Genomic DNA, 26,105 nt, shown 5'->3' on the forward strand with positions numbered 1-26,105 from the left:
TAAATTGCGAATCATGTTACCTCAGTACATCGTAGGTAGTTGCCACACTGCGTGTTTTTGTAAATAATTGGATTATAACTGGTTGGGGCTACCAGCACTTAAATCAATTTTCCACTTTTTTCAGTTTTCCGAATGAACGGTATTTAAATAATAAACGGACTGAGTGTACGGGTAGATTAAACTGGCATCCAACTCAAAATGCCCGGATATGCTCAAGACACATTGAAATGAGTCACCGTGACCACGCACGCTGTTAAGCACGCGAAAAGTCGAAAAAAAAAATTTAAAATGATGTAAATAGTTATAAGTTAATAATAATAATACATAGCTTCAATCCGTTTAAAAAGTGTTTATTTAATGAGTTGTTTCCAAAAGAAAAAAAATACAACGTTTTTACAACCACGTGCGATACCTACACTTTTTATACACGTAAGTAGTTAACTCTTGCAATATTAGTGAAAATGAAACACAACTGCTGTTCTGTTTTAACAATAACACTAACTTTTTTCCCAAAAAAATTAATTTGAATTGCGCCAAATTATCACGGCGCCCAATCCTGGCTGCCTCACTATTCCTTTTACTACTACATTAGAAGTTATGTCGATCATTTGCTATCACACACACTGTACACTGATGTCTGGTCTATACCATAGTCCGTCTACGTGATAAAGAAATAAATACGAGTGTCAGATGTCATCTGCTACGCAAGTCTCTTATGACGTATAAGTTGAAATTAGAACATTCAGATTTGTAAATTGAATTAAATATTAATATTTAATATTACGAGACGAGGAGCTATTAAAAGAAAACATTAAAATATATTATTTTAGTAATAATGGAGCTTTAGTATACTCTGGTTAATCAATTATCATTTTCATATTTATTCTAGATATTATACTTTGATATAAGAATAAAAAAAAATCTTTAATTGAGTATGATTCAAAACAAATTATAAATATGAGTTTTCTCACTGTGGATGGACCGAAACCGTCCACCAGTTCGGAAAAAAGTGATTATATAGAAAATGAGGATCTTGAGGTATTACTTAATTGTCCAAAAGATATATTTACGATAGATGTGTTATATTTTAAAATTTTGACGAGTAATCTTTCAGGTGGATAACTCACAGAGTGTTCTACTCAAGATTGCAAATTTGTATGCTGAGCAGTTAATGAGTGATTTAGTACTTGAAGTGGGAGGCGTTGATTATTCAGCTCATAGGCTGATATTGTGTGCTAGTAGTGAAGTCTTTCAGGTATACCTTGTGTACCTCCATTAAGATTAGACAGTATCAGATTTTCTTAATCCATCCATCACATTTTTCACTGATTGATATACATAGAGGAAAAACCTAGCCTATTGGCTAAAGTAAATATTTGTTATTATATTATTTACTTTTTTGGAACTTGTGTCCTTGTGGTTAAAATTTAAAGTTCTCAGAACTTTAATCATAAAAACTTGAATTTGAAATACCAAGAAAACCATAAACACATTTTTATTTGTTAAAGGTAATGTTAATGAACAGAGAATGGAATGAGTGGCGTGAAAGCAAGATAGTATTGCAGGAGACACCCACAGCTGCATCAGTCTTCCCACACTTTCTGAAGTAATTTTAAAATTGTTGTGACTTATTCCGCTAAAAAAGAAATAAGAGTATTGAAATCTTAATATTGTGTGTAGAAATAACTATATGATATAACAATATTCTATTATTACATCTCAATTTCTATTCTTAGTTCTGAAATTATAATAATGTTATTCTTGTTTAGGAAAAAACCCTAAATAATACATATGGTTAGTCACTATGTCAGTAAGGCTTGTTACTTATTACACATACTACTTAATATATTAATGGGAAACTGCTAAATATCTAAATAAATTTCTATTACAGGTATTTCTATACAGGGCAAATAAAAATTTCTTACAACTCAGTATTACCTGTTCTGTCTTTGGCTGACAAATATAATGTTAAGGTAGGTATTTTGTTCCGTGTGTAAATGTGCACAATAAAAATAATATTAATTTGCTCTTTTGAAGCATTGACAAACAAACATGTGTACATTTTGTAACCTTATAATTTTAGGACTTAGTGTCACTGTGTCTAGAGTACATGTCCCAACACATAGCATTGGCTGCCAAGAAGGGACAAGTGATCAATTGGATGCAGTACACAATGGCGTGCGGGCATACCAATGTTGCTAAGGTGTGTTGTGTTTGGCTTTTTCGATTATTATTATCATTTCCACAAGTTCAAAACAATTTTAATATGTTGCTTTTCAGGCATGTCTAGATTTTGTGAAATGGAACATGGAATGGGTGTGGTCTCATGCAGATCTTTCAGAGCTAGAGGATGAAACCTTGCTGCATCTACTACAGCAGAGTGATCTAGTTTTGCATAATGAATGCAGTTTGTATCGGTATGAATCAAAAAGAAATTAAAAAAGTTTTATCGGTATAAGTCTTAAAAGTCTTACAGGTTAATGAGTCCACATTGGAGTCTAGAAATTTAGTTTTTAAGTAAAATTGTATACAATTGATCTAGCCATGAAGAAAAAAGTTAATTTAAAATATTTTTCTCAGCGACACAATAGCTTGACAATCCAAAAATATATTGACAGAGTTGAATTTATTTTGTCTTATAGGTTTACAGTGGACTGGCTGCACCAGCAGAAACAACGGTTTAGCCACTCGGAGGAAAATTCTTGTGAATGGAAACAGCACTGGGAGACACTAGTTACCACCGTCTTTTCACACATTAGGTACATATTATGTACTTTTAAATTGACTTATCAACGTGGATGTTTATTTCCCGACATACAGACAGACCTGCATGTCGCCTGAAATTGGCGGCAAATGAATTTGCGATATTTCATAAAATAATGTTTGACTATTTAAAAGTAGAAGATTTACCCAGGTTCCCCATGATGTGCCCATCTCAGCTGGCCAAGCTGCTACTGTGCAGCTTGACGCAGGAGTACAAGGAGTTCTTCATGGAGCAGATGGCTATCGCGATGAGCTACCAGTCAGGTGTGTTGGCTGCAATGTCCGCGGTCCGTCGAGGATCTTCAGAATATATGTAATAGGAGAACGTCTGGTGGTCGACAGGTCAAAACGAGCGAGTCGCCGAGATCCAAGAGAGTGATCACGGCCGTATGTTGTTCACTCCTCGGCTTTACACGGAAGACATTTGGGGTTCGATTCTCGGCGTGGACAATTTTCATTCGCTGCCCTGTTATCACACGCGTACGTTCATATTCTCGACGCGGCCCAGCGTGGTATGTGATTCTAGTCTATCGCCTTCGCGTATGAAGATTTTTACTTTTCTCTTTTCATCAATTAGAATTTGTACCAAAACCTTTGCCGCCCCTACTGAGCTCTGCCATTACTTATTGTTTCTATTTCTATCGATAAAAATAATATTTTATGCAAATTAATGCCCCTTAAAATTGCCGCTCTAGGCTCCAATCCACTCGGTCTGCTGGTAAATCCGTCACTAAGTAGCTTCCAATCATTTATTATGTGCGGTTGAGAGGATAGGCTGAAACTTATATTTTTTGTAATATCGACAATCTTTCATAGATCAGAAAAAGTGCTTTCTGTCTGAGACGACCTTTCGCCGTCTTTTGTGTTATCTCATTCAGATAATTGAAGGCGTAAGAAATGATTTCAACTCGTAACATTGTCGGGGCATGCGCGTGTGCGTTTACCGCTTTTTTTTTTTTTGCTCCGTTTCGTGTATTTATTCATTGAAAGTAAGCGAAATGTATTAGAGCATTCGTTCGAAGGTGGACGTAGCGCCCGAGCGCCTGAACGAGTGGACGGTGGACCTGTACCCGAAGGGGGTCTGGTTCAAGAAGAGTATGCTCATCGCCTGGTCCGGAACTTACGATGTGAGGATTCCTTTTCTCTCAGAGCGGTAGAATGCTGAAGTATTGTCAAGTTAAAAAAAAATTAAAACGGTTCTAGGTCCCGGAAGTGGTCCTCCGCACGGTGCGCATCTCCATCACGTGTCAGAGCTGCCCCGACCCTGCGACCTGCGACTTCGACTGCGAGGACGACGTCAGGGTCAAGGTATCTCCGTTCGTCCGTCCGGTTTGCCCCACGTACGAACACCTACTGGGTAGGTGGGTTAAACCGAAAGTGCTTTTCAGGTGGGCGTGCTCGTGTGGGGCGTACAAAACGGCGTCGAACACGTCGCGTCCGTGGTCGAGAGGATTCATCGCTTCTCATCACAAAACAGGTCTCCATTCCGCCGTTAGCCTTTCACTCGGCATATTGTCAAACGTGAACAAGGAATAACTAAAGAAATCGGGAATTGCAGGGTCCTGAACGTAGATGGCGCTTTGGACTTCGACGAATTAAACACGCCGCTCTACACGCCGGCCGCGGCCGCCTCGCCGCTTAACAAACCCTCGGGGTGACGAGAGTTTATTAGTCGTATATTGAGAAAATCTTTTCAATTTTAAATGTCAAAGAGAATATAATTATGTATTTTCGTAGGCGGTGTTTGAAATGCACGGAAAATTGTGACGCACCGGAGCCCAAGCATTTGTTGGGCCCGAATAGAGATCAACTGCGGGTGAGAAAAATTATTTCTTTTCACCGAATATAGTCATTAAACAAAATATTCACTTTGGCAATTCGATTCGACTACTAGTCTGAAATAACAAAAACTGCCAGTGTACCTTCATTAAATTCATTCACACCACAGTATATAAATCGCGTTAAGCGCGTCATAAATAGATAGATTTCTAAAACGTGTTCATAAGAACGAATGCCATTTACCTATTTCTCAGATCCAAGTGGTGATCGTGCCGCTGACCGACTTCTGCCACGTCACTGCGCCGGATGGATGACCGCGAGCTCCGTCTCGCTCGCACATATACCGAGCGAAAGAGATAGCAATATCCGCGTCGAACTATGTTAAAGCCACAGCGTTTATCACTTAGAAGATTCAGCTATTTTGTTTTTTTACGTCTGAGCCGCGGAGCTACGTATACATACTTTTGAAATTGTGTTATGTAATTATACTATTTACTTACTGGGAGTGATATTCTATAAAAAAATTGATTCGTGTTCAAAACATTTACGGTTGTATCTTATATGTGAAATAAGATTTTATGTGTGCATAATGTAGAACGATATTCTTTGACTTTGGAAGTTGACTTGGATTCATAAGTTATATTTTCACACGAGTGGTTGAACAAATTTGTGCCAAAGGCAAAGACAATTTCGGACTTATTCTGAATACATAATTGACAAGTGACGCGACGATTAGGAGTTTTTAATGTGCAATAACTAATTCTACTTTACGACTGTAATGTTAACATAAAATAATACATTTTAAAGTTGATTTTGGTGTCTTTATTTAATATTGTTAATCGCCACCGCCGGAACTTATGTCAGAGAAATTATTACTATTCCTGATATAGTAAAAACAAACTGAAGTTCTAAGTTACTATACGTGTACTAATATTTAGAGGAAGGTTTAATTAATTTTCATCAATTGCACATTATCAGCGAGTAACATGGGTTTAATACCTAAGTTACTCGCTATTATGTATATATAGGAGCAAAGCAGCATAAAATATGTTTTTGTAACACTTAAATAAAATTATTATTTGCTGGATCAAAGAATATTTCCTAAATAAAATTGAGCTTCTCTTATATTAAAATTTAAATGAACAATGAGTGTCATGGATTAACTTAGTGCCGCTGATAATTTCCTCGCTGAGCTCTAGTTAGCGCGATTTATGAGAATCGCAACTGCTATTGACCAAGAAAGTGACAGTTTTAGCTTATAGAAACGTCAACCACCAAAAATGATCAAAGTGTTGCAGTCATTGTCAAAATTTAAGTATAGCCAACATTAAGTGTAGGTACATTTCACTGTTGCCAGATCAGAGGATTTCTCTCTAGATTTAGGGGTTTCTCAACTGAGTTAGGGGCAGAATAGGGGGAAAGAATATTCGGGGGATTTTTAGGGGACATTACAAAAAAACGCCAAATACAGTTTTCCTGATTTTGGGACTAAATTTAAGTACGAACACATCGTAAAAAATTGGATCTGTGTGGTTAACCTTACTAATTGTATATTCGTTTAACCAAAAAACGAATCAAATTTGAACCTGTCAATCCATTTTCTATTACAGATTCTTTGTTTAATTTCCCAATAATCCCAACATGACCGCCGCGTTAAAGAATCGCGCCCTAGCCCATGCCACCACCCGCTTGGTGAGGGCATCCTAGGGGATTTCTGGGGTAAAATCAAATTAATCTAGGGGTACGTCGCCATGACCATCTGGCAACACTGGTACATTTAGTATTTTTAGTAGTGGATTGTGTTTGCTTGTAAGTGTCACCTGTGACCGGTGGGATTTGGCTGGAGAAATGTCTTCTGCCGATGATAATAGAAAAATTCGAGCTGTTGTATTAGGAGGTAATTTCGATTATTCTATTACAAAAAGATAAATTTAATACAATTGTAACTAAGAAAAGTTATATTTTTTCTATACTTTTGGTCAAGTTTTTGAATCAGTAACGGTCTCTCGGTTAGTCATCGGGTGACCTAAGTTTTACAGTGTTTTTTGTAAAGTGAATGTTTTCATAGGGTGCGGCTTTATTGGCCGCAATTTGGTTGAGTACCTCATAAATAATGACCTTGTCACGGTGCTACGAGTGGTGGACAAGACTCCGCCGCAACTTGCTTTCCTCAATCCCTCGCACACAAAATGTTTTGAAGATCCTCGTGTCGAGTATAAGAGTGCTAATTTAATAAATCCTGGTGAGTTTTTCACTTTATACTCATTCAATGTTTTCCCTTTATACAATTCAATTCCAAATAATTATTCAACATTCAACATACTTATAATGCTCTATTTAAATTATAAGCGTTTCCAAAAAGTTTTTTTTAGATTTAGCGTGTTGTAATACGATTAAAAGTATCTCATTTCAGCATACTCATATAAAAACCTTTGGTGTCTAGACATCAGCGCTTATATAAATTTTTCAAATGTAAGTGCTATGTGAGTTCAGTAGGTTTAAAAAAGTATATTTATGTTTTATAAAACAAGTGTCATTAGCATGAGTGATAACAGCTTATCACTATGACTCACAGCCAAATAAATATAAATAAACCAAATTATGTATTAATTATTGCTACTTGTTCACTTAAATGACATTATTTGAAAAATAAAATATGAAAATACTGCTATGCCACTTAACAAACAAATATATACAGTTTTATTAATGTGCTAACCATTGTGATAAATAGCTCATACTTTTATAATTGATTACTGAAGTGAATACTTATTGAAGTTACTTTGAACACCCAATTGAATTATTTGCATGAATGAACGAGGGGCTTTGAAAATCAATACATCCCTAAACTGAGGGGATTATTCCCTCAGCCATGTGAGTAAGAGTTATTTATGCCCTATAAACCTGCAAATTTTTCTGTATTTAACAATACATATAGATATTAATCATATTCTGCCAGTGAAACTTTCATTTCCTTCCTTTGAAGTCTCATAAGGCTTTTTTAAGATATGCTATTATTTAAATAGGGAAAACCTGGGATTATAAATTTCAGTAGTAAAGAGGCAAGCAGAGTGGTCTAATCTTTATCTCTATTGATTACCCAAACTGCAGTAGCATATGATAACAAACAGGAAATAAATGTTATCAACTTAATTTAATATTAGAACAGTTTGACAGTAAAATGTACAATGAGAAAGATATAGTAATAGTAAACACACTGTGGAAAATAAATTATTTTTCTAAAAAATGGTCATTGCTATTAACTTAATATAAAATAAATAAAGCAAGGTCTCTTTGAAAAAGATTAAACATTGTTAGAAATCTAAAATCTTTAAATGAACATAAAATGTCCTTAACTACTACAGACGACACTGTCAAATATCAAATCTCTTATCAATGCTATACAGCATATGTGTATGCACATGCAATTGAATCACTTTTAATTTTATTCCTTAAGCAATTCTATGAGTCAACAAACAATAGGTGGTAGACAATATGGCTACATAAGTTATTGAATTGTGTGAACCTACAACAATGCCTATTCATATCTGCTCCGACTGCACATTATATTCACAAGTCTAGTAAATAAATATAGGTTAGTTTATAAATATTAGTGACTTTACTTACTAATCTTTGTTACTTCTTTACATTTACTTTCTTAAAAACTTACTACATTTTGTAAAGAACATAGCCCTTGCTTAACTTGCCTTTTTAAAATATGTCACTAACTATATAGCAAATGCAAATTTAGTTATGCATTCTGACTAAAAAAATTCAATATCATTTAAATAAGTTTTTTATAATTATACTTTCATGCCATTCATAATATACTGTCTATTTTTTGTTGCAGCATCATGCGCGTCAGCACTAGAATCGGATGGCGACCCATGGGATCTGGTAGTAAACTGTGCAGGTGAAACAAGGGTTGAAAAGACTGAAGCTGTCTACTCGGAAGGTATATTCACCCTCAGTGTCAATGTTGCCAAGCAGTGTGCGAAAATGAAAGTCAACCGCCTCATCGAAATATCTAGTGGTCAAATGTACAGCAGTGATAAGGTTTGTGGATGAAGATATGTTAGGAAAATGTGAAGACAATTCATAGTATTAGAATAACATCACAATTATACTAGCATATAATTCAATCTAGCCTGGCCTATAGAACAATATGGTGGAAACAGGCTTCAGACGCATGTCAATAATGTACTATTATTGGTTTGATTTTCCTTCCTTTAACTGAGTCATCAAGCAGTAAGCAACATCCAATGCGTACAAAATAAGCGAATGATAAATCAAGAAAATAGGAAATAGCCTTTATATATCTCTTAATATAAAATGTATTATTCATTTATTTCTAAACAATTTCAGCCACACAAAGAAGACGGCCCCGTGGATCCATGGACAGTAGAAGGACGAATGAAAAGCAAAGTTGAGCAGGAATTGAAGAAATTGGAGAGTGAACTCAACTACACTATCATAAGACCTGCTATTGTCTATGGCATAGGAGATAGGCGGAGTCTCAGTAAGAGTTTCCCCATTATGACTAAGGATTTCGTTTGATTTAAGTTCTCTACTTCACTCCGTTTCACTACAGAGATTGTCCATAATTTCCAGCACCCCGTCTATTATATGGTGGAATCTACAAACACCTCGGTGAAACCATGAAGCTTCTATGGACGGCCGACCTCAAAATGAACACGGTACACGTCCGCGACCTCTGTCGGGCGATATGGAAATTGTCCAGCTTGCCCGAAGCCCAGGGGCAAATATACAACGCGGTAGACGAAGCCAACAGTTCCCAGGGCAGATTGGCGGAGATGGTCGCCGAGATATTCAAGATAAATCATGATTATTACGGAAAGGCTATATCTTCACTGGCCAAGGTGAGTTTCTCTCGAGACGCTTCTCTCTCGATGAAACGTCTCCGAGGACCGGCTCTGAGGCTGACACCTCGTTTCAGAACGACATAGCCTCGGTGGCGGAAGAGGCCAACGTGAAGCACCTGACCGCGTGGGCGGAGATCTGCCGGAAGTACAACCTGGAGCACTCCCCCTTGGAGCCCTTCGCCAGCACCGAGCTGCTGCTCAACAAGCAGCTGTGTCTCGACGGCTCCAAACTGCGGGACCTGCTCCCGTGGGAGGCGCCCGAGCCTACGGTCGACCGACTGCTGGAGGTGATCCTGTCTCTCTATCGATTCGAGCGTGCGTGCGTGTGTGTCGTCACAGAGGGAGGTTCCGAGACGACACTCACTCGACTCGCCTCGACAATAGATCGATAAACTGTTGCAGGTGTTGCAGGACTACGCTTCCATGAACCTGTTCCCGAAGGAGCTGCTCGTATGACCGCGAGGCGTCGGGACGTAAACCTGTGACGAGACCTTCCGCTACCGTGCCGTCCGGCGGAGTCATCATCGTCATCGGTAGCTTCGAAGGAGCTCGTGAGACGTATTTTTCGAAATTCCTTAATGACCACTTGGATGCTGTGATAGATTGACATTAAACGACATCATTTATAGATTTTATCGAAGACTGGAAAGGCCGTTCACCTCGCTGACTGGCTCGACGCAGTTCCTTCCAGAGACGTTTTAACATTTTAGACATTTTTAGAGATTTTGTACTTATCCGCGATTGTTCAGTGACCTTCGCCCTCTTCGGTCGTGTCTCCGAATCTTACCTTTTATGTAATATCGATAGCTTAAGTTGTGTATTTTTCGCTCGACTCGTATGATTATGAAAAAATGCTTGTTATGTTAATTACCTTTGGTAAATTTATGAAACGAAGTTTCTTCTATTTTATTTTTCGTTGTAAGAGTTTCTAGGTGTGACATTTTTTGCGCAATAAAAAATTGAGTCATTCATATGTTTTTTTTATCTAAACTCTTTGCGAATTCCCACATCATTGATTCACATCATTCAGAGAAAGCATAGGCGTGTGTATGCATGATAATGATTCCGCAATCGGAAACACTAGTGACGCCATTCAGAGTATGACGTACTTCCACTGAAGATGCCGCTACGATCTAACAGTTTTCTATCTCTGATAAAGTCAAATTAAAGACTAAAATCTTAATTTCGCAAGATACTATAGTTTTAGTTTAGTTTGATTAAACATTATCGAAATTGTATAATGTTTTAACTGTTTCCACCTGGAGAGTTGTCTGCCGGTAAGCATATCGCTATCAGTAATCCACCTGTAATATAAAAAAAAACACTTTCATTGACAAGTCCGAGTCTAAATGTCCTTGAAAATATGTTGGTTGAATTTATGAAAGATACTTTCATTTAAACACTGAACCGAGAGCCTTACAAAAAATAAAGAGAATTAAACATGATTCTACATAAGAGGACTTCCATTCCCGTGATATATTAACTGAAAGAATTACACGAGCAAATAAAGAATGAGAGAGAAAAACTAAATACTGCCATAATACAGTATGATCAACTTATAATACTAGAAACAGGAACATAGCGAATAAACGTAATCTCTCCATATGCCCTGAGAATATTCATATTCAATAAATTAAAACACAAAAGAATAAACAACAACAGTCTGGCTCAAAAATAAAACCTACAAGGTCAAACAGTGTCACAAAGGTGCCATAAAACCAAGCATGTTGAACTTCTTGACATGTAAAAATACAATAATACTCTTCCCTCCGATATGTCAAATAATGAACTTCAATTAAAAACATAAGAAATCTTCCAACCTGGGTCACACTGGTAGATTACGACCAAAACCCTCCAAAGATACAAATCTCAATCTCAAAATAAACCTTAAAAAGTTAGTGAAATCGCACAAAGTTAAGCCGCCAACTAAATATTATAACATACAACGTCAACCCCCTGTAATCATACGCCAGACTATTAGAACTGGAAGAATGTTTAAGTAAAATTAACTGTGATATTATGGGAATTTCATCAACATGAACATTGAAGGGAGTAAGAAATCAATTATTAAAGTAAACACAGAAATAGGTATCTTTGGAGGGGAGGCCATTACCCAAACCGGGTTTCTGTTAATTAATAAATAAATAAAACATAGCTATTGACAGCTTCAGTGGCATCGCAAACTATAGCAATAGACTATATGATACCAAATTCAAATAATGTTGTATCTTTAGTTTCAAAATGTCAACGTGCACATTTTTTGCCGCGAAAATTGCTCTTTCTGCTAGCCAATCGAAATTTATTTGATTCGTGTGTACATCGGGGAATATTTTTCCAATGAGAGCATCTTGCGATTCAATGATTGTTCAGAAATCAGTCGGTGATTTTATGCATCCAGTTTTACTTTGTCCACCATTTTTGAATGAGCATAATATTAAATATCGGGCTCATCCGGGAATGCTAGATGCAGGAATGATTTAGCTACAAATGCTCGGTGTGCCTGTTAGCGTTGCTGATCTTTGTTTGCTCTGCGACTATTGACAGTAAAACGGTGTGATTGTCGTTGTTCTAATCTCATGACTTCATTGCGTTCAGCTCGTGTATCTAGACGATTGTTCTTGCGCCACTTTCACAGGCGCTCCAATATTTTCTTCCTGAACTTGATCTTCGGTTCTTTGGGCCTCTTCTATTTCGAATGCTTCTAGATTTATTTTGTTTTATCACGGCTCAAATTGACCCCTTTGCGTTTTATTGGCATTGTTCACTGTACAATACCAAAACGCACATAAATACAACTGATTGAATTATTTAATGATGTAAATTATTATATTAATAATTTATTTTATAATAGACGTATAAAATAATTTATACTTACAACTCATTAGCCGTTGTTTGCGGGAGCTTACAACAAGTGATGAGTATTTTAGAGGTTAAGTAAATCACTTAATTAACTGATCGTGCGAATTACACTCACAATTCATAATTTTATTAGTTATTAATAAATAATTATATTTAATAATATTAGTTATTAATAAATAAATAATAAAGTTACTTGAGAATATATTGTATTGCTTTGTATCTTATTTTTTATCAGTGAAATTTTTTGTGAATATACTTATCCAATGTGATAATTTTATGTTTTATTTTTTTACTTTTTATTGTAAAGAGATGTATCTGTTTTGTTTCCTAAATAAATAAATATAAAGTAAAAATGTTTAACGCTACGCTTAATCACTTATATTAGCCAGAAACTGTAGAGGGAGTGAAAGAAAGCTTATTGTTTGAGAGAAATAGGAGACCATCTTCGTTGTCATCCCTACTCCGTGCTGTTTACTGGGTAAGAACTGACACCGTATACACATGGAGGGGATAACTTACCAAGTGATAATAATAATTGATATTATCGAGCTGGATACAAAATTATAAAAGGATTGCAATTACTATTAAAAAGCAGGAGTTGGTGAAAGAGGAGTGAAAATTTTGGGTTGTATTTATTTTTGCATGATGTGGCATAAAAAAATAAAAACAAAAAGTTTTGTCTAAAAAATAAAACACTGGACACTCCTTTTCGAAGGGTTTGAAATATTCTTGTAGCTGATTCTCAGAATTTTATATTTAGAGATTTTAAGATTACTTGAGATAGACATCACATAGGTTTTAATTAAGTCCGCAAGTTTTAAATATTTTTGACTTTAAGAACGACTGACGAAAAGCTTACTATTTAACTAGGATTAATCTAAGAGAGTTATATTATTATGCTATACACACTTGTAACGAGAGCGATGTATCCTCCAATCATTGGGATGCAGTGGTCAGACAACAACGTCGCGATTAGCTGAACGCTGAAGAACCCAAAGCCTCTGGCCACAACTACAGACAAGCATGTCGCCATTGCTCTATAAAAAACATAGTGTATCTTAAATTATGTTGCGAATTACGAGTTGAATTCTCTAGGACCTAGTTATATAGGAGTATAAGGATATCACTATATCCTTAAATTATAAAAAGTGGCATTGGAACCCATGACCTCAGAATTCTGTAAAAATATTTATATCCTAGATAATTTTCATTAGTATGATTAGCATTTTGGATATGCATAGAGAGCGAACAGCTGCTAGCCAGAAACAAGGTTGATTTATTTAGTTACAAATGAATCTGGGTGAGAGCACATCGTAAGATTAATAACGTCTTAATTAGTAGATGTAAAATTTACCTTAATTGTGTCGGATTCAATTCCACTAAATATGTATTTACATTTCCCAATATTAAAGACACATAGAGAAACGTGAAGAACAGTCCAATACTAGCTATCGATTGCTTCACGAAAAGAAGCAGTACACCGGCTATGATCGCGATGAGAAAGACTAACAACGTTGTCCTCTTTTTACCCAGTGGCCCGACTATGAATGTTAGAAGTATATTTAGCGACCCTGACATGCCAGAATAGCACATGACGGCATATAATGTCGTAGGTTGAATCGGAGTACTACAATCAGTGGTCTGAAAAAGAAACAATTATAAAAGTCATTTTAATTCGAAGTAGAACTGTGCTCAGATAGAATAAAGCTGCGCCGTAATGGTGGGAAGGTAACACTGACCTAATGTAGCCGTTACGGAGTCGTAGCGAACGTCAGCCGCGTCTACGTGCACGCTCGTTACGTACAGTCCAAACTACGTAGCAATTACGGCCTTTGAATATTGCCTTGGACACTTCGAGATAATTTGTATATTATATAATAGTATAGCAATTAGTGTTGAATACTTAATTTTGATTTCATTTAAGTTTTAATGTATCTCTTCAAATTTAGATAAACATTGAGCTATAAACTCATAAGAGTTGCCTATTTCATGGAAACTTTGCTTTAACGGTTCACTATAACTTATTGTATCTATTAAAGATCTAAATCTTAATTTCACTATCATTAACGAATTATTTGTTTAAAAAAAACTATTCTGCTTCATCTAATTTCAATTAATATAGTTGTACCACAAAGAACGGTTCGGTGGCCGTCAATACACAATTTTATACTAAAATAATAATTCCTGACTACATAACTCTTTACGATGTATCCTTAGCAAGCAGAAAGGTACACAATTGTCAGTCATAAAGATTTAGAGAAATTATATTAGTTTGGGCACAATACGAGAGAAAACACTCGCTATAAAATTACAAATTGAGGACAAAACGGAGTTGTCCAAAAAACCTATTAATATCTATTGTTAGTTAGGTTACGTTAGATTTTTTTTAATATTTTTTTTTATTATTTAACTTACCGGTGCGTGGTTGGGGTGATAACCCTACCCCTCCTATTCCCTACCTCCCATTAGCCACCCCCAATTCGGGCGACGTATATCTAAATCTCGTATTATACGTCCAGCATAATACGAGTGAAACAAAGAAGTGACTATCAAAAAATGTGACGATCGGCTGAATTCAAATATTTTGGATCACCCTCATAAAAACTAAATTTAAGATAAGAGTAACTTGGGGTATTCAGACATAATAACAATAAAGGGAAAAGGTCGGAATATACCAAATTTTGAGATGCAGCTTTACTCGCCACTTCACAAAAAGTTTTGCCATCGCTATCTTCTCCATTAAAATACACGTTTGTCATTGTTGGCACCCACATTGTGTAGCCGGTCGATCTGATACAACAATGAATTCATTTTTATTCGAAATAGTAATACGTTTTTATTTTTAACCCTTGGCTTTTAATTGAATAAACCAAAGAATATTAAAGCAAATATCACTTACGTCATGTATGCACAGAGTAAAATATAGTAAAGTATCAGAGAGTTTTTTAAAAGCGGTGGTTTGAACAGGGATGCCGTTTGATTCCAAATCTTTTTCCAAACAGAATTTCCAGAATATGTAGTAATCGTTTCCTGAAGGTGTACCGATGATATCTTAAAGAAAAATTACGATTAGGCACTTGCTTACGAATGATATGAATTACTTACGGGCGTTGATACTTACTTTGAATTCACTCGATCCCTTATTCCAGATATGTATAGTTTTCAACACGTCTATAGCGTCCCTTTCGTGATCCGTACTAAGTAGGAATTTAGGACTCTCACGCACCATCATAATACCTATAGTCCCAAATATCCCTGGCAATGTCATTAGCTGGAGGAGTAGACGCCAGGGTCGGTAGTTCAGATTAATCAAGGACATATTAATGCTGAAGGTAAGCTGGAGAATGGGAAGTGCGACAACTAAAAACAGGAATTAAATAAATGTTAATATTTTGTATAATTTATTTTTACAATACGATTATTGTAAATATTATGAAAAACTGTTATATGCTCCGATTTAGTAAGCAAAATATTCTCTTAATGCAGTAAGACCGCCCATGTTCACGTCTATACTACAAAGATACTCTATTATTTAAATAATAATATTATGTGAACAACACAATAGTGTATCTGATATACAAGTAAGCAAGTAAGATGTATGTAAATATAGGTATGTGATGCAAAATATCGCGTATTATATAATAATGAATCTAATATGACTTACGTCTACATTTTTCATGATCTGCAGCAGATGTATGAATAGAATATAGGTAACATAATATATTATTAACATAATTAACTCACTACTTATAATAAGCTGTACAAACATAGTAGCACTGGCCATAAGGAACATAAATTTGCTTCTGTACGCAGAAGGAACACTTTCTCCTAGAAGTACAAAGGCAGCTGCATTCGCTGATGATGAACTTAAAAACGAACACACAGTATTAGTTGAGTACTGATTGGAGTTGAAAGCGCAAATACTTGCTAATACTTACAAACCAGCTGACATTAGTTTGAGCACTGCCAACGAAGTGTACGTAGGCGTCATGCTAGCTGCTAAACTCCAAGCAATGCTCACAGGCATGGCCAACAACAACGTCTTCTGCCGTCCGATCGTGTCGGCACTTAGACCCCAGACATATGAAGAAATCATGACTCCTGGTGAAGATAATGTATTGTATTGACCATTACTATAACTAGATATATATGTTACATATTATATACCTTACCAATCAGTGGTATCGCTGAGAGGAGACCCTGTTGCTTCGTCGAAAGTCCCATGTCACAAGCCACGTCTGGTAACACAATGGAGAAACCAAATATGTCTATGTACATCGCCAAAATCAACAGGCAACAAGAAATTAGTAGACAAATATTATATTTACCGAAACCTGAAATAGTAAAAGAAAGACGCATTTTATTATACGCCTATAAGGCATAAAACAAACAAATTGACGATGCGAATTGAAAATGCGACTTATGAGAAAAGATTTCGTACTAATTTGAGATTCGATGTAGTCTTAATAAATATTATGCTACCAGCTTGTTGTTAATTAAAACTTCTTACCAGTTTTATTAATGGCTTCCTCAAAATCTAGCTTTTCGCCTGTAATATCGTCCATGGCTACTCGCTTTAGACAACTTGTTCACTATTCTTAACCCGCATTGAATAGTTGTGATGAACTATTCATAATATAGATACATATAGAATTCAAGACAAAGGTAAAACTAATATATAGTACTAAAGATTGTTGTTATCATAGAATAACGTTTCTACAGAATTGCTCTAACCCTACACCAATATTATAAGCCGAGAAGTTTATTGTGTTGGATTTACCCAAACCTTTTGATTTAGGAACCCATCAGGGAAGGTTACACCGCTATCGGCTACATAACATCCGAAATTACGAGGGTCACAGGTAGTTCTCATAAACTTAGTACAAATATCGATCTCTTATGGTAAGTCTTATATGTCGTGGTACAGTGTCTGTGAAGTTGGCGAAGTACTTACCTGTATAACACAAAAATATGGATTTCAGTTAGCATATTGTTACGAGCTAGGGGATCGGATAGAAAATGCCGTAGATTTCTTCAAGGGTTTATTTCTTGAAAAATCAATGAGGAATTTATGAGCACAAATTAATTGCAGAAATGCACTTATAACACACAAAAACTGTCACTAATTACTTCACTTATGCACACTTCACACTGTACTTTATCACTTGTATTCACTTTATTCGCACTTTATCGCTTCGGTGTTCCTCTCGTGTAATCGCATTCAAAACTAAAGGCGACTAGTCGCGTTTCGGCTCGCTTATATATCCCTGGGAATAATTCTAAACAATATTCGAGAACTTTCTTGGCGGGCTTGCTACTGAGTAGCGATTGCACAATTCTAGAACCTCCTCACTCTTTGTCTCTTTCGCACGTTGCTCCGTCCTTGTCGTACGGCGTTCTAGAGTGCTCGTCTAGTTTCGAGAAAGTTCTGATCTTCTCTCTCTCTCTCTCATATCATTTCGTCCTTGTCTCACACCTAGAAAGTTCGGTCTAGAATATTCCTTCATCAAGGGGGTATAACTAGGCCTGAAAACGCCTGAAAACGGGTCTCCTGAAAACTGCACCACTCGACTACACATGTTCTGAAACTGACTGAAAAAATGTTTCAGCTTCCTGAAAACTAGGGTAACTTTATGGAAATTACAATTAACTAATATGTGATTGAGCCTCTCCTGAAACGGTCAGAAATCATATTTCAGCCTGCTGAAAAGTTCTCTAACTAGTGGAAAAATCTAGAAACATTGCAGTCGACCCGTCTCCGTAACAATATAATAAAACACCACATATTAAAAATAATTAAACATCTTTATTTTTGTGTAAAAGTTATAAGTTTTTTTTTTAATTTGTACCTATGTGTATTATTGAGTGTCTGTGAAGTTAGCAGAGCATTTACCAGCAGAGCACAAAACAATTAGAGATCTGGCAGTACACACAAAAGTTATAGTTCCTGATAGTTTTTAGAAAGAGTTCTGGACTTTTAAGTTCAGAAAATATTTTTTTTAAATCGTTAAATGCTCTGCCAGCTTCCCGATCACCGCAGAGCATTTCTGTCCCCCAGTTGACTGAGCCAGCTGGACTCTTTCTAAAAACTACAAAATTATTGAACTATTGCGATTACTAACATAACTGCATTTTTGAGCTCTTCTGGTAAGTGCTCTGTTATGTTCACGGATACGTCGTAGTAATATGTTTCGTTCCACTCTTAATTAATAATTTATCACTCTCTACGATGTATTAATTTACGGTACGAGATAAATAATAAATTTTAATGTAGTTAAATGAGTGATTTATTCATTTGTATCGAAACTCTTTCTACAAAAAATTCTTAATTTGTAAAGCGAAAGCAAAGTTTTGATTTTCATATCACAATTAAGAAAAATTGTCTTGAAATTGAAATATTGATTGCAATTTTGAAGTGTCACTCAAGTCACTTCACGTAATAAGAGCTGTGGTGTTTATCGAAATGAAGGTATTGTAATTACTAAATGGAAAATCCTCTATTGATTGACTCTGCATTTATTATTATTTCTGAATAAAACACCGGAATCACTTTGAATACTTTAATATTTATTTCGCTCAATAGAGTCTGAGCTTATAGAGCACTTCTTGCAAGTTTTCTCTTGAATTGCATGTCTCCTGACGTCCGCTGGCAGGAAAAGGGCCGCTATTAATCCACCTGCAATATAGGTATTTTCTAAGAATGACATTCTATTTACTTTCAAACTCATACAAATATAATAATAACAACACAAAAAAGGTAAAAGAAGACATATTGTTTTGTATTATATATACTCACTCAGTCCAAGTAGAACGTATGATATTATCAGGGGTACACAGTAATCAGCTAAGAAACTCGCGATGACTTGCACGCTGATACTACCGAAACCGCGCGCCACAAGAACTGACAAACAAGTCGCCATGCCCCTAAAAACATAGTGTTACGTAGTTGGGTCGACTGAAATGTTTCTCTTTTCCACAAGTTAGAGACGTTTTCAGCAAGCTGAAATGTGGTTTCCGTCTAGTAGTTTCTATAAGATATGAGAAAATTGTAATTTGCATAATGTTATTCTCGTTTTCAGGAGGCCGAAACATTTTATCAGACAGTTTCAGAACATGTGTATTCGAGTGATACAGTTTACAGAAAACCTGTTTTCAGGACTAGTTATACACCTTTAATGAAGGAATCGTCCGTACCGAATTTTCTAGGTGTGGGACAAGGATAAAATGATACGTGAGAAAGATGGAAGATCGGAACCTTCTCGAAGCCAGGCTGAACACTCTAGTACGAGAGAACGCAGTTTCGAGTGCGATTCCGAGAGATTAACAATGAGTTGATAAAGTGGGAATAGTGAAGACTGTGCTGTGTGAAGTCCGTGTAATAGAATAAACTAGTGACCTATTTTCTTGTGTGGTTTGTGAGTGTATTTCTGTGCATAATTTATGTAAACAAATTCCTCGTTCATTTATTTAAAAATAAACCCTTGAAGAGATCTACGGTGTTTTCTATCCGACCCCCTAGCTCGCAACAATATATAACATTGTCTAAATTAAATAGACACGAAAATATCAAATAATTTTTATTCTATACTTTTGTATGCATTTGTTAAATGTATTATATATTGCGTTCAGACATGTATAAAATGAAAAAAATACAGGTGAAATTTACCTCAATCTTAGGGGACTGCCGAAATCATTATACATACATCTAATTTAATAGTAGGATTTGTTCTTTAACTTAAGCAGTGCATAAATTATCAATTATACATAATCATACATGAAGACAATAAATATGGTTTTTTTTATATGAAAAGGGTTATTATATAAGCCATTCCGACGGCGTCGATACATCACGCTGTCCCATTAGCGGAAAAGTGAACGATTATCGTATGCTAATCCCGTTTGTCATAGCCCGTCCCAGGCTCAGGGTGACGCGCCAAGTTTCTTCATCATGGCTGATGGAAGTTTCCGACAAATTGTGAGAAGTTGCGTCAAGAGCTTACTAAAGAAATGATTCTAAGAAGTAAGGACTTGTTGAAATCAAGTTCAGGAATGGACGATGGATAACAACGAATATGGAAGCATTAAGATACTACGATTTAGAAAATACAAACATTTGCCAGCGGCTTCTAGGATATACGGAAGTGCGCAAACGGTAAGCGCGCTATCTAGTGACGATTTTTGTAACCACCCTAACTATTTATCAGAACATTCGAATATTTTCAGAGGTAATAAATCATTATTTTATAAGGGATCTTAAATACACACCTTAAGTACGTAGGAGTTAGTTCTACCAAGTACGTGTTGATATTTCCCAAGATTAAGGCCATATAGGGGAAGATGAAAAAGAGAAGAATGCTCAACATCGGTATCCTGACGAAGAGAAGGAACACTCCACATGAAATTGTGATTATAAATATTATTAACGTCGTGGTCTTCTTTCCTAAAGGTCCGACTAGGAAGGTAAGTAGAATGTTAAGAGCTCCGCAAAGACCTGAATATGCCATCACAGCATACAAGGTGTTTGGCTTGATGATGTCATCACAGTCTTCTATGATAAGTGAGCTCTGTAAAATTCAACAACATTTTTATTAACACTTAAAGTATTACTTTTTCTTATTAAGTTAGATGTCTAGAATAATCAATAACATTGTATGAACACAGTGCTGTAATTTTCTTTTAGTGTCCGAAAAATAGAATGTTACGGCTAACCTATGTCTACATATAAATCAAAATAAAGTCATAAACTTACACCGTTCTTATACAGAGTGCGTCGGGCCGCGGAACTGGCGATTTCACAGAAAGTCTTGCCTGTCGTCGGGCTGTCGTTATCGAAGTAGGCGTTGGTGACAGTTGGAATCCACATTGTGAAGCCCGTGGACCTTAAAAAAGTTTTTGAATTTTATTTATTCATATTATCACGCTTACTACCGTCGATACCTCTTACTACGGTCCTGACGTAACTCTCTCGCTTGGACTTGTAACTTGTCCCTTATTTAGTACATCCTGGATTTGGTCCATGAGTCAATGGGTATGTACGACAAACCCATTTTGTTTTTTTAATCATTCTAACAAAATATATGTTTTTAAATTAAAAAGATTTTGATTAAGGGTTTTTATGGTTGAATCCTCCAAATACATGTAATTATTTCATATAGTTATTAATCGTAAGGTTAAAATACTTACGTCATGTAAGCGCACAGTAGAATGAAGTAGAGCTGTAAAGAGTTTTTAAGCAGAGGAGGTTTGAAGAGCGGTGTCATCTGGTTCCAGACTTTCTTTATTACAGACTTTTCTGTGCTATTCGTCATTTCCGACTGCTCCAAGTATACCGAGGTTACCTGAGAGAACGTGAACTGTATATACCTAGTATACTTAGGAAATTAATAAGTTTGTATCTTTGTAATGAATGAATTGAACCGAGTTCAAAAATTATTTCACGATTTAAGTGCGTCAAATTTATTTCCAAAGTTATGGCAGTCGTGTGAGGCCACTTTTTAATAAATAGCAGATCTTTTAACAGAGAAGACGAGGTTAGGTGTTTCCCTATCATATTTTAAATTTCAATAAATGTATTTGTGTAGACGTCTTATTCAATACATGTATGTAATTATAACCTTATATAACGCCGTATCGCTTCCAGTGTTCCGTTTAAATATTTTCTTTAGAACCTCCAACGCCTCTTCGTCTCTTCCTTTACTGAGAAGGAATTTAGGACTCTCTTCGAAGAAGATCATGGCAATTATCATTACGATACCAGGCAGGCAAAGAATTTGTAGCAGCAATCTCCAAGGCCGGTAGACCATGTGAAGCCACGGGACCTCAATATAAAACGACAGTCTGAAGATCCCGAGAGCCGGCACTAAAAGAATTGGCATGTTATATCCGACTCATATTATCTTTTGTTCAAAAAATGAATTTGTGTAAATAAATTTAAATACCCACAACATGTGCTCAGTTGCCCAATCATCGTTGAACTTGCCATTAAGAACATGAACTGACTTCTGTGATGACTCGGGACGCTTTCCCCCATGAGAACGAACGCGGCTGTATTCGCTGATGAGAGACTAGAAAAGGAAGGTTTCTTAATTTGTAGTTTTAAAGATTATTTAGTGTTTTCAATTATTTTTTTTTATATAACAATGCAAAATGTTGTTAATATTAATAGCAGCAATGACGTCAACTAACATTTACAAGTTAAAAGAAAGTACTTGAATGTGATGCTCCTAGGCCTAATTAGAATTTTTCTTGGAAATAAGAACTTATTCTTCATGAGACCTATCATTATTATAGATCACGATCCTTGTTAATTGTAAAGGTTCCTTTAAAGCCTTTTTGGATACTATTTTAAGCTGACTCAAGCGTCATTTTGATTTAAAAAAAGTGTTATGTGAACTGTAACTGAAGATAAGGCATAGGTCGTTAAAAAAATATTGTTTCAAATAAATTGTCTCTGCAGAAAGACACAGATTATCATTACGATCTAACTTAAGACTAATAAGTAATTTACTAAAAAGGTTTTTTAACTTAATGAAGTGTTCAATAACACTCCTGACAGTTTCTATTAAAATTAATACAATGTTCTTGTGTAATATTATTCCACTTACCACTGTTTAACACTTAAGTCTAAAGTGCCCATTATATTTTTTAAACTATCCATAGTCTGTTTTTTATAACACGTAATAAAAGTACCATTAATCGTAACTGACTTACAAACAAGCCGAAAAGAATCTTAATATGCAAAGTGCTGTAAAGTTCGGCGCCAGGCTGGTGAGCAGACTGATGCTGGACCCAATAGGCATGGCCAATAAAATTGTCTTCCTGCGTCCCAGGGTGTCAGCGCATAAGCCCCAAACGTACGACGATATCATGGTTCCTATAATACCAACGTTTAAAGATTATGTTGTTGTCTGTTGAACTAGGTTATAAAAAATTTATTCATATGTACAAAGTTCGAACAGATTTATATATTTTTGCAAAGGACAATATAATTATTCCAACAAACACAGAAGGGGATATGATTTTCACAATTTACAATAGCCCTTTACGAGTAGAGAGTAAGAGTGCGTGCAGATGTATGACACCAACATACGTACGCACTTTAGTGTGTTAACACTATCGTTAGACAGTATTCTTAACCATCACAACGACGAAATTTATTACGAAAAGACAAAGGAACGTGACTCAGTCCACGGGTATTTAAGTGAATTATTATAAAATAATTTAAAAGTTCTTAACCAATATCCTTGCTTAAAGAGTACAAAAAACTATGACTACAAATGTTACACACATACACATCAATTATATAAAACAAAAAAAAACTAAATCTCTTCGTATCATCGCATCACATCGCTTTTACCTCTTAGCAGCTTTTGAAGAATACATTAATATTTATATCAAAATTTAAAGATCTTTCTCAGTGTCTTCTGGATTTCACAGCCAATTCAGCACTGTTCATATAAAAATTCCAAGGATCCGGTCATCGGCATAATGCTTATCCCTTGCCGCTTCTCTATCAGCCTTCGCTTAGGAATGCCCATTTGTACTCCCCATAAATGACCTTTGAATATGAAATAACAAGAACTAGACATTGATGAGTTGGCCTCCGTTTCGAGATTATAATGTGCGTAATTTTCATCAAATACCCGTCTCGTGATTGTGATAAAATTTGTATTATGAAATGTTTCATGATCAGTACCGCCATTGCATCTTATCGTCACGATAAGTTTCTTTGAGCTGTAAACATTTAAATAACGTCGCGTAAGATTCACGGTAGTAATAACTGTCTTAAGAACTATCATTTCCTTTTTTTTAATAGGCAATGTGATTTCTCAGCTCAGCGGAGAACTGCTTGACACATCGCCATCGATTATTAGGTCTAGGACATGCCCATCCTTACGATGTTTTTCATCCATCGTCCGAGCGGATATTATATGCGCACATAGAAGGAAAATTCCAATGGCCCACTAGGCCAACAGTGCTCACTGTTATATTACTGTGTCATACATTACAACTACAAGTATATGTTTTTTTATAATAATATATAACTTAAAAATCTAAAACGGTAAATAGTCCACCAAAAAGTGTTTGACGATAACCAAAGTGCTAACGAAAAAAGTTATTAGTGCTCTGTCGGAAAATCATTTTCACTGATAAGTTGATTTCATTTGTCGCGACTGATGATATAGCTTTTGGTTCCCTTCTTTTTTTCAAACGTTGAAGGCGTTTCAGAGAAGAAGCAGGAGGAGCAGGTTTATAATACCATGTGATTTTTTTTTAATTTACTAATGTAACATGTACTATTTAATTTGAGGGTTTTGTTGTTGTAATGTAATATTTTAAAATTTTATTTCATATTTCACACAAATAAATAGACTACCCTTACTATGCTTACGTAATTATATCGATGTTGTTGTTGGTTGACAGATTATTTCTGTTGATTAGGTTATTTCTGTATGTTTGTATGTTCAGTTCACAAACTGAATGTATGTAAGTTATTTAAATGTTACAAAAATAAGACATACAACTAATTCATACAATAACTCAATTATTATAATAACATATTAGTCAATTATAATTTAACAATTATCTAGACTCAGTTAGGTTTTATAACATGGCTATAATTCTAGGTATTTAAGCAATTTAAAAGATTAGTATCCGTTACCTTTTAATCTCTCATCTAACGTGTGAAATTATAATTCATTTCCTTTACAGGAAACATAAAAGTAAATACTTATTGAGTTCGAAATATAAGGAAATTATCAACAGCTTTTATCGTTTCAAACCTTCGTGGAAATAGCGACTAAATTTTTACTTTACCGATAAGTGGCAGAGCTGAGAGTAACCCTTGTTGATTCTTAGTGAGAGCAAAATCGCAGGAAATGCTGGGCAGCAACACAGATAAACCAAAAATATCCACGTACATCCCGAGGATCAGCACGCAACATGTTCCCAACAAGCTGTAATTGTACTTTCCGAAACCTGTAAGAAGTTTATTTCCATGTTTTATAATATAAAAACATTGTTCTAGCTGCTACTTACATATTTGTGCACAATGAACACTTCCCGTAGCATTAATGATCAAGAAGACAGATTCCGTTGTGAGAAGCCAAGTTTTTGTTGGAAATAACGGAACGGCATTTAAAAATCTAATTGCAAACGACTCACCACTGGCTTCTAGGGCGTCGTCGAATTGTAATCTGCCTTTATTTTTTTCACTAGGCATTTTATGAAATTATTTGCTCAGTGAACTATGAACGTCTCCTTGTAATAATTTATATTGAGACTAAACGAGGCAAATGAATGAGCCCGATACAGGCGACTCTTTATAAAGACTGATTATTTATTTGACTCGCAAAACTGTGTATTCTGTATTTAAATTATGTGGTAGAGATATCATTGAAGGTAGATCTTCTCTTTGCGAAAGAATATTAATAGTAATGATGGTCTAGACATTGCTTTATCCATTATTGGTTAACAAATTATTCTTATTACCTCTGGCTATAATTGTCCACATTATGTTTCGCACGCTTTTATTATGAAAATATCTAATTTTATATCAATTTTTTTTTCACGTGTGTCGTATATTTTTCTTTTTTTTTATAACAAAAGTATATTTTTCAAAAATATATTTAAGTAAATCACAGTTTTACCACAAAATAAAAACCGTTCAATAATTAAATCGATTGATAGGTATTCCTGAAATTTGACGGACTGATAAAACCTTTTCTTGTCAACATTCAAGCCTTCTGCAGTGTCCTGTTGAAGTTTTCATTGCTGCACGGCTTCAATAAACGATTTAAGTAATTCTCATTAATCTAAAAGTAG

General features: G+C 35.5%; 4 protein-coding genes and 1 non-coding gene across 5 annotated transcripts; 2 read left to right on the top strand and 3 right to left on the bottom strand.

The window, feature by feature from the left end:
- Positions 1-732: 732 nt before the first annotated feature.
- On the top strand, positions 733-5,353 carry LOC123708762 (BTB/POZ domain-containing protein 17). The gene is made up of 15 exons (XM_045659631.1): positions 733-1,038; positions 1,115-1,255; positions 1,509-1,606; positions 1,892-1,973; positions 2,084-2,203; positions 2,281-2,417; positions 2,643-2,759; positions 2,915-3,027; positions 3,106-3,275; positions 3,786-3,890; positions 3,967-4,071; positions 4,152-4,240; positions 4,322-4,417; positions 4,501-4,579; positions 4,797-5,353. Exons 1-15 carry the CDS (start codon positions 958-960, stop codon positions 4,854-4,856), a joined length of 1,593 nt encoding a protein of 530 aa, XP_045515587.1. The 5' UTR covers positions 733-957; the 3' UTR covers positions 4,857-5,353.
- A 980-nt stretch (positions 5,354-6,333) lies between these two features.
- On the top strand, positions 6,334-10,393 carry LOC123708675 (spore coat polysaccharide biosynthesis protein SpsK). The gene is made up of 7 exons (XM_045659498.1): positions 6,334-6,439; positions 6,611-6,784; positions 8,390-8,595; positions 8,905-9,058; positions 9,151-9,419; positions 9,497-9,709; positions 9,825-10,393. Exons 1-7 carry the CDS (start codon positions 6,391-6,393, stop codon positions 9,876-9,878), a joined length of 1,119 nt encoding a protein of 372 aa, XP_045515454.1. The 5' UTR covers positions 6,334-6,390; the 3' UTR covers positions 9,879-10,393.
- LOC123708674 (synaptic vesicle glycoprotein 2B-like) lies at positions 9,352-16,862 on the bottom strand. Its single transcript, XM_045659497.1, has 11 exons — positions 16,792-16,862; positions 16,610-16,615; positions 16,454-16,519; positions 16,220-16,382; positions 16,026-16,147; positions 15,403-15,641; positions 15,181-15,332; positions 14,957-15,071; positions 13,636-13,922; positions 13,191-13,318; positions 9,352-10,726 (listed from the first exon to the last, which is right to left on the bottom strand). The coding sequence occupies exons 1-11, from the start codon at positions 16,844-16,846 to the stop codon at positions 10,668-10,670; spliced, it is 1,392 nt and encodes a 463-aa protein (XP_045515453.1). The 5' UTR covers positions 16,847-16,862; the 3' UTR covers positions 9,352-10,667.
- A 1,965-nt stretch (positions 16,863-18,827) lies between these two features.
- LOC123709044 (synaptic vesicle glycoprotein 2B-like) lies at positions 18,828-25,604 on the bottom strand. Its single transcript, XM_045660132.1, has 10 exons — positions 25,446-25,604; positions 25,098-25,259; positions 22,992-23,154; positions 22,224-22,345; positions 21,896-22,140; positions 21,465-21,619; positions 21,031-21,160; positions 20,547-20,845; positions 19,078-19,205; positions 18,828-18,957 (listed from the first exon to the last, which is right to left on the bottom strand). The coding sequence occupies exons 1-10, from the start codon at positions 25,501-25,503 to the stop codon at positions 18,842-18,844; spliced, it is 1,578 nt and encodes a 525-aa protein (XP_045516088.1). The 5' UTR covers positions 25,504-25,604; the 3' UTR covers positions 18,828-18,841.
- On the bottom strand, positions 20,106-20,311 carry LOC123709149. The gene has a single exon (XR_006753693.1). It is a non-coding gene; the product is annotated as a small nucleolar RNA U3 (small nucleolar RNA).
- Positions 25,605-26,105: the final 501 nt, after the last annotated feature.

Source organism: Pieris brassicae, chromosome 4, assembly GCF_905147105.1.
Source record: "Pieris brassicae chromosome 4, ilPieBrab1.1, whole genome shotgun sequence".
Classification (NCBI taxonomy): Eukaryota; Metazoa; Arthropoda; class Insecta; order Lepidoptera; family Pieridae; genus Pieris; species Pieris brassicae.

What these genes read in the sequence shown, in the direction of transcription:
- LOC123708762 (XM_045659631.1), top strand. Translation starts at nt 958, where the DNA reads ATGAGTTTTCTCACTGTGGATGGACCGAAACCGTCCACCAGTTCGGAA. An exon ending in CTAGTAGTGAAGTCTTTCAG is followed by an intron (nt 1,256 to 1,508) that starts GTATACCTTGTG and finishes TATTTGTTAAAG; the next exon opens with GTAATGTTAATGAACAGAGA. An exon ending in CGCTTCTCATCACAAAACAG is followed by an intron (nt 4,241 to 4,321) that starts GTCTCCATTCCG and finishes CGGGAATTGCAG; the next exon opens with GGTCCTGAACGTAGATGGCG.
- LOC123708675 (XM_045659498.1), top strand. Translation starts at nt 6,391, where the DNA reads ATGTCTTCTGCCGATGATAATAGAAAAATTCGAGCTGTTGTATTAGGA. An exon ending in TCGAGCTGTTGTATTAGGAG is followed by an intron (nt 6,440 to 6,610) that starts GTAATTTCGATT and finishes ATGTTTTCATAG; the next exon opens with GGTGCGGCTTTATTGGCCGC. An exon ending in CTATATCTTCACTGGCCAAG is followed by an intron (nt 9,420 to 9,496) that starts GTGAGTTTCTCT and finishes ACCTCGTTTCAG; the next exon opens with AACGACATAGCCTCGGTGGC.
- LOC123708674 (XM_045659497.1), bottom strand. Translation starts at nt 16,846, where the DNA reads ATGGACGATATTACAGGCGAAAAGCTAGATTTTGAGGAAGCCATTAAT. An exon ending in CTCAGCGATACCACTGATTG is followed by an intron (nt 16,383 to 16,453) that starts GTAAGGTATATA and finishes TATCTTCACCAG; the next exon opens with GAGTCATGATTTCTTCATAT. An exon ending in AAACTAATGTCAGCTGGTTT is followed by an intron (nt 16,148 to 16,219) that starts GTAAGTATTAGC and finishes TTCGTTTTTAAG; the next exon opens with TTCATCATCAGCGAATGCAG.
- LOC123709044 (XM_045660132.1), bottom strand. Translation starts at nt 25,503, where the DNA reads ATGCCTAGTGAAAAAAATAAAGGCAGATTACAATTCGACGACGCCCTA. An exon ending in CTACTGTGCGCTTACATGAC is followed by an intron (nt 21,161 to 21,464) that starts GTAAGTATTTTA and finishes AACTTTTTTAAG; the next exon opens with GTCCACGGGCTTCACAATGT. An exon ending in GCACTCTGTATAAGAACGGT is followed by an intron (nt 20,846 to 21,030) that starts GTAAGTTTATGA and finishes TGAATTTTACAG; the next exon opens with AGCTCACTTATCATAGAAGA.